Source organism: Alosa alosa, chromosome 24, assembly GCF_017589495.1.
Source record: "Alosa alosa isolate M-15738 ecotype Scorff River chromosome 24, AALO_Geno_1.1, whole genome shotgun sequence".
In the NCBI taxonomy this organism is placed as follows: Eukaryota; Metazoa; Chordata; class Actinopteri; order Clupeiformes; family Clupeidae; genus Alosa; species Alosa alosa.
In genome coordinates, this window is record NC_063212.1 from 8,258,635 (window position 1) to 8,266,134 (window position 7,500).

Sequence of the window (7,500 nt, forward strand, 5' to 3'; positions counted from 1 at the left end):
ACTCCCACAGCAATGGGCTTTAGCCAGACACATCATTGAGTGCTGAGAATGGTATATGTGTATATCAAGATGAGGTTATACAGTATGTGTATATCAAGATGTAAAGCACCACAAACAGTGACACCACCAACCCCACCCAAGACCCCCACCTCAACACCAACTCTTAGCTCAACCCCACCTCCCAGCCTAACCACGGCCCCCACCTCAACACCAACTCCCACCCCAACCCCACCTCCCAGCCTAACCACGGCCCCCACCTCAACACCAACTCCCACCCCAACCCCAACTCCCACCCCAACCAAGACCCCCACCTCAACACCAACTCCCACCCCAACCTCACCTCTCAGCCCAACCACGGCCCCCACCTCAACACCACAACCTCCACCGGTATCTTACTCACAAAGTCTCGTCGTTCTGGAACTCCAGCTTGCCGACTGCCTCCTCGTAGTCATCGCCGCCCTTGGCGGTGCCATCCAGCGTGCGGTACGGGACGGCCACCAGGCCGCGGGCGCCCGACGTGCGCAACACCTTCACCTGCATGGTGCCCACGCTCTCGCTGACGCGCTCCGACTCGCACTCGAAGGTGAAGATGCCGGCGTGGTCGTCGTCGTAGATGGTGACGGTGGCCGTGTGCGCCTCGCCCAGTGCCGCCTGGTAGGTGGGCGCGCCGGGCACCTCGGGCGCAGGAGGGTGCCCGTCGGCCCAGCCCACGATGCGCGGGTCGCTCAGCCGCACGTAGAAGTACTCGTCCTCCTCGAAGATGTCGTCGTCGATGATGCCCACCGTCACCTCCTTGAGCATCTCGCCCGGCTTGAAGAGGAGCGTGCCCTCGGCGAACTCGTAGTCCGAGCCGGCGTTGGCAGTGCCGTCCTCGGTGCGGTAGTCGACCTGAGAGGGTGAAAGGGGAGAAAACAAGGCAACCGGCCAGATGTTTTCACTGAAGACTTGCAAGAGCAACAAATAACATATGCACAAAACTACAGGGATGAGCTTACTATCGCAACACACACTGAACACAACCCTCAGGCTCATCAATCAAAACACATATTTTTATGGTAAAACAGAAGACTCTGCAGGCAAGGGCTGATGCCAGCATGATAATGTATTAAACTGAAGGAGACACTGATTGAAAAAAAGTGTAAATGCCGTATATTTCAAGGACAAGAGACAAATATTTCATGTTGAACTGACATTAGGAAGAGTAATTATTTACTATTATTTACTATATTTACTATATGAGTATAAAAATAAAACAACAACTCAGTGAAATTCGGCTACAGGTGCAAACACAGAGTAGCAGAAATGTTGCTGTTTAATATATTTTGATTGTTGTCTAATTCTGTCTGCTCTCCTCTCCCTTCCTGTCTCTCCCCACACACATCTCTCCATCTCCTCCACCTCTCCTCTCCCCATCCTTCTTTAGAAAGGACACATACGGGGCTAAGCTTGTTGACACTGGGGCACTAACCCTGTCTGCCCCCCTACACACACACACCCCCACACACCCCAGTCGTACCCTTCTCTTCTCCTCCTCTCCTCTCCTCTCCTCCCCTCCCCTCTCCTCTCCTCTCCTCTCCTCCCTCCCTCTCCCCCACACCCTGCACCTGCACTGTGAGCCCAGTCTCATGGCTAAATTTGGCTTCAGCTGTCTGTCCTCCTCCCCTCCTCGTCCTCATCCCTCCACTGTCCATGCTGTGCTCCCTCCATGACTGACCTGATCTGACCCCTCTCTCTCTCTCTCAGCACTTCCTCTGTCCTCTCCCTCCCCTCCCGACTCCTATAAGCTACCTTCACTCTTCATCCTGCAGCCATTATTTCTGTCCTTATTTGTCTTTCCAATCCTCTCCAGTCTTCCCTCTCCTTCTCTCTGCACTCCTCCTCTCCTCCAATATCCCCCTCTTTCCCCTCCTCCACATCTCCACTTCCCTCTGTTTCCTCCTTTAATTCTCATCTCCCACTCCCCTAGTACCCTAGTTTCTCTCCTTTCTGCTTTCAGTCCAGTCCTTCTACTGCCCCCTCTTCCCTCTCTCCTCCCTCATCCTACCCCCTCTCTAGTTCTACTGCCCCCTCTCCCCTCTCTCCTCCCTCACTCCTTCCCATCTCCCTCCTGCCTAGCACCTTCACTCTTCTCTCTCTCTCTCCACTCCTCTGTCCTCTCTTCTCTGTTCATCTAATACCCCTCCCCCACTCCTTCCCCCCCCTCCTTTCCCGTACCTTGACGGTGCAGCTGGGGTCTCCTCCATGTCACACCACGTGAAGAGGCTTGAGCGAGCCATGAGTTCATCAAGCACCAGGTGATTTGGCCGGGCTGGAAGTCCAGAAGCGCGATAGTGTGAGGTGTCCTCCTGCTCCTGCTGCTCGTTGCTGCTGACCACCTTGCGGGCCTGGTCGGCCGCGTGCTTCTTCAGGATGTTGCCCGCGCCGATCATCATGCGCGTGGCCTGGATGCGGTAGAATGCCCGGCTCTTCTGCTGCTGCACCAGAACCTGAGAGGGAGATTACACAATAGATTAAACATACTTACATGTAATACATATATCCATGTTCTATACATCCACATCCACTCTAATCAAAGTCTATACATCCACATCCACTCTAATCATATTCCTTATCACGTAAAGTGGATATGGAGAGGGATGCTTAACATAAGGATGTCTAAATAATCCATCCAATCCATTCTATAAATCTCTAAATTTATAATTCTATAAATGAATATAATCTACATAATCTACATACATAACTAGCATAATCTTTCTCAACCTGAGGTATTTAATATTTGCATACCTGAGTGAGCAATGTCCATATGAGTCCAGAGATGCGAGTAACCTCTCTGAGCTGACTATGTGTCAGTATGTGTATGTCAAACTGTATGCATTATAAGACTACAGGTCTGTGAGCCATCTCTCTGTAAGATGGTCTTATTTGTAGGTGCATGCTTAAGTGTATACAAAGATCATGTGAATGTAATGACGTAAGCACTTGATAGCTGGCCAACTGAATGAGCTGATCTATATATACATCTGTATACATCTAAATGAGTTTAAAAGTCATATGAAGCTAAAAATGACAATATCTGGTAATGAGCCATCTCTGTGAGCCGATCTTATCTGTATATACAGTATGTATGTCTAAGTAAATATAATGACCATATGCATCCCAGTACCACAGCAGTCGGCCAGCTCTATAGGCCGCCACCTCGATTAGTGTCCATACTGTATCTAAATGCAGCGCTGTGAGTGGTTGGTAGTTGGCCATGTTGCTGAACCACTCTTATCTGTCTATGACCGCTTAAGGAAATATAATGAGCATATGAATCACAGTACCTGACAGAGGTAGCCATGTCTATGTATGTCTCTGTCTCTGGTCTGTGTGGGCCTGGCATTGGCTATCCCTATCTGTTATGTTATCTGTTGAGTTGTGTAATCTGTTATCTGTTGGGAATGTAGATTAGTGCAGTGCGGTGAGGGCGGGCTTAGAAAATTTTGAAAATCAATCTAATCGTTCTTCATTTGAATCCCTTTAACCCTGATTAATGGAATCCTGAGATCAATGTTTTAATGCACGGTAGTCCTATGCCTTTTTCGTGGTGGTACGAGTGAGAAGTACATTAAAGTAACTGCTTTGGGATTTATTAAATTCATAAATTATTATAAGATAAGAAGATAACGAATAAGATTTCCCTGTACAATACACAGCATTAGTTCTTTGAGAATCCATTTCATATATTCTAACTGAAATATCACGGAATATAACAGAACTAAATCAAATCAAATCCAATTGAATTGGAAATCTAATCGATTTTGGACCGTATACATCAGAAATGAATCAAAGCGGGAAATCAGTGGCGAAACCTCAGCCCTAGTGGTGTGTACCTGGTATCTGGCCATCTCTATAAGCCAAGCCCATGAATAACTGGACCACACAGTAGGTGGTCTCCACCTGCAGCAAGTTTGTACCTGGTAGTTGGCCATCTCAATGAGCTGCTCCTGGTCCTTATCGGGGTGTCTGTGCTTGAGGTCCTTGAGCGTCCGGGCCATGTCCCTCCTGGCCTCGTCATCCTGGTCGCGCAGGGCGCCGCCGCCGCCGTCCTCACCCCCGCTGGCCAGCATGCCGTCCAGGTGCGAGTTCATGCCGTCCAGCTCCAGCATGTCCATCTTGGTGAAGCCGGTCTCCTTCATCATCAGGTCGTCTCCACCCTCCGTCTCCACCACGATGCCGTGGCTTTTGTCGGCACGGTAACGCTTGCGCACGTACTTGTAGAAGAGGAGGCGACGGTCCGCAATCCAGGCCTGTGTGTGTGTGTGGAAGACATACAAATATTCATATACAGTGAATACGAGATGTCCAGGCTTTTTAAACTTTTAAAAAAAAAATATTCTTTAAACAGACTACAATGTCAATGTGACTACTTATTTCTGACAAAATACTAGTGGTAAAATAGTGTGACAATGTAACATTAATAAATTGAAATGGAAAATTGAAAAATTACAGTGTGTGTCTAGACTGAAAGTTGGGCTATCATAAACTCCTTAACAGCCTTAATAAAAGTAGTACATTCTGAGTTTCCATTCAGGCAGGTTTTTTTGTTGTTGTCGGAGGTGGTTTCTATCTAGAGTTTATAAAGATATCAACATCCCTGTCTAACTCAGCTGATAGCCTATGGCCACCAGGCCAGTTGCGGAGGAGGGATTAGACAGATGAAACTACAAATAATTCAGGATTAGGAATCAAACTTAATAGAAAAATACAGAGGTCAGAGGTCAAGGCCTGTGAGAAGAAGGGAAAGGTAGAACATTGGATGGATGGTGGGAAAGACTGGACAGAACTGGGCATGTGGTGAGAGAGAGAGTCTGAGCCTTGGAGGGTGTGTGCCTTTATAATAAATGCAATCATATTTAATCCAACTTTTCACCCATATGATCATATTTCACACCTCTGTGAGCTGCTGAAATGCAACTAAAACAAAATTGAAAAACAGACAGGCAGTCTGTTATTAGCCAACTCATCATGACCGGCGCAAGAAATGGCAGCAATCATATAGGGTTTAGTCAGATTTTTTTTTTTTTTTTTTTTTTTTAGATGTCCAAATTTTCGTCAAAGGATTCCCGGACACTGAAAAGGCCGGGTAGACGAAGAAACTTGGTGGGCATGTAACCCCTGACATGGATAGCATAGAACCATGGTTTTGATCTGTAGTAGTGTTAATTTTGTCACCTATTTTTAATTTAGTCTTAGTCTTGTGACGAAATGTCCTTTTTAGTCTGTCATATTTAGTCATTCAAATATCATTTTGTTAGTCAAGTTTTAGTCGACTAAAAGTCTCATCATTATAGTCTAGTTTTAGTCAAAAGAAAACTAAAGGTATATTAGTCTTAGTCAGTTTTAGTCAACACATTTAGTCTTTTTTTTATAACGAAATTATTTCTGATAATTCCTGTCAGAAAATTTGTTTCCACACATCTCAATTTTTCAACAATATTGTGTGTCCACAGGGCTACTCGTCTGTTATAATTACTCATTCTGATTTTTGACTGGACCACTGTCATGATTTAAGTAGACCAGTGTTTCTCAAAGTGTGGTCGGGGGATCACTGGTGGTCCATAAAGCTATGTCAAAGTAGTCCACCTTGAGCAGATGTGGTAAAATATAATATATATGAGTTGTTTTACCTCTTAAAACCAACTTGTATGTAAAAACAGTTCTGCAACACTGTCTATGTAAAAGATATACCAGTTTAAATCATACAGTATGAATCCACACAATAAGAAAAGCAAAGTGCAAAGACAATAAGCAAGGTGGTTCAGTGTGTAGGCCTATTGTGTAGACTAATTATAGGCTACTGTTGAAGTAGAGTCTAATCTTTTTTTTTAGCTAGGGTTAGTTAAGTGGTCCTAGAACTGAAAAGGTTTGAGAAACACCGTCATAGGCCAAAGTATTAATGTTTTTACTCCCGCCTAAGCTAAGATGGCTGATATAAGCCTAAACACAACACATTCCCCAAACAGACTCTCCCTCTTAGCCACAGCTAACTTGCTGTGAACTTTCCATATTAAGCTTACTTGCTAGCAAACTTTGCATCATCAGTCTAACTAGTTAAATAGTTGACATTACATGATGAACATTTTTTATATATGGACATTCTGGGGATGTTAATTTGTATGAGAGAAGCTTCAACTTCTGGGTATGTAGCATTGTGGCATAAAAAGCTTAGGTAGTTAGCTTGCTAACTCTGGCATAAAATCTCCAGTGTTCTTGTTCCATGTAGTTTTAGTGTTTGCAGCCACAGGGTTGCAGCAACAGCACGTTATAGCCTACAGGAAAGCTGTTCGTATGAACTCATTGAATATTTTGAAAGCGTAACAGCTAGATATTCTGTCTTCTCATTTTTGTAGACGAAATGAAGAGAGATTTTATCTTAGTTTTTATTTCATACAAAACATTTTAGTCTCTGCGTCTTTTTCGTCAACAATAATGCATCTTAAGATAGTCTTAGTCAGTGTTTCAGGACATTACTGCCGTCTTGTCATCGTCTGCCTTAGTCATGAAAAAAAAAAGGTTGTTGACGAACATATTTCCTCTTGTCTAGTCTGTGAAATTAACACTAATCTGTAGCCCCCCGCTGGACTGCACCCCCGAAAGGAGGGTAGGGCAGACACAGTTTTCTGTGAATATCTTGAGAACCGTGAGGGCCTAGGATGACCAATTTTTCCGTATGTTTGCCTCCAGGGTCATGTTAACCCATTCCATGTGCACACATGTGCATAAACAGATACACACGCACACACATACATTCACAGTAATGATAATTATGACACATACTCACACAGTAGACATATGTGCGCGCATGCACATGCACAAACACACATGCAGGCAAACACACAAGCAAGCACGCACACACACACACACACACACACACACACACACATAAACATAAAGCGTGTACACGCACACATGCACACAATTCAAGAATTTCTCAGAATTATGAACAGGCAAGATGGGGTGGGGTTGTATAAAATGAATTTTACATGTGAAATCTATGAACTAATCATGTTTTGGTACTTGTTGTCTAGCAGATACCAGTGAGAATTGAGTGTGGATAATGCAATTTAGTGAGACAGTTAGAATCATACAGTATAGGCCTTTCAGCGTGATTTATTTTTGTGGAAAAAATGTGCTGGACTGGGCGGTGGTCATATTTTGTACCGCTCTGCAGTACATCTAGTTGGTTTGGCTTTTTATCCAAAGCATCAATTATTATGATGACAAGGGCCAATCTCTCATCGTGTTAGCCCACCACCGCGCCACTGTTATAGAAGAGATGACAACAATGGACTGGACGGCCATCGCTCACCTGCACCACGCAGAGTGGGAAGAACATGAAGGTGAGCACGGCCTCCCACACCTCCACCTCGCCGGGCGACAGCACGCACAGGATCAGGTAGAGCCAGATGTAGGCGAAGATGCTCCAGGCGGCGGTCACGAAGAACACGCGCAGGTGCT

At 45.2% G+C, this 7,500-nt stretch overlaps 1 protein-coding gene across 1 annotated transcript in view; it reads right to left on the reverse strand.

Moving 5' to 3' along the window:
* Window positions 1-7,500, reverse strand: part of slc8a4b (solute carrier family 8 member 4b) — a 43,719-nt gene that overhangs the window by 35,723 nt on the left and 496 nt on the right. Inside the window, 5 exon segments of the mRNA XM_048235866.1 lie at window positions 401-888; window positions 2,215-2,279; window positions 2,282-2,486; window positions 3,957-4,289; window positions 7,352-7,500. The exon segment at window positions 7,352-7,500 is cut by the window's right edge and continues 496 nt beyond it. Of these exon segments, the coding sequence (XP_048091823.1) occupies window positions 401-888; window positions 2,215-2,279; window positions 2,282-2,486; window positions 3,957-4,289; window positions 7,352-7,500 (1,240 nt within the window).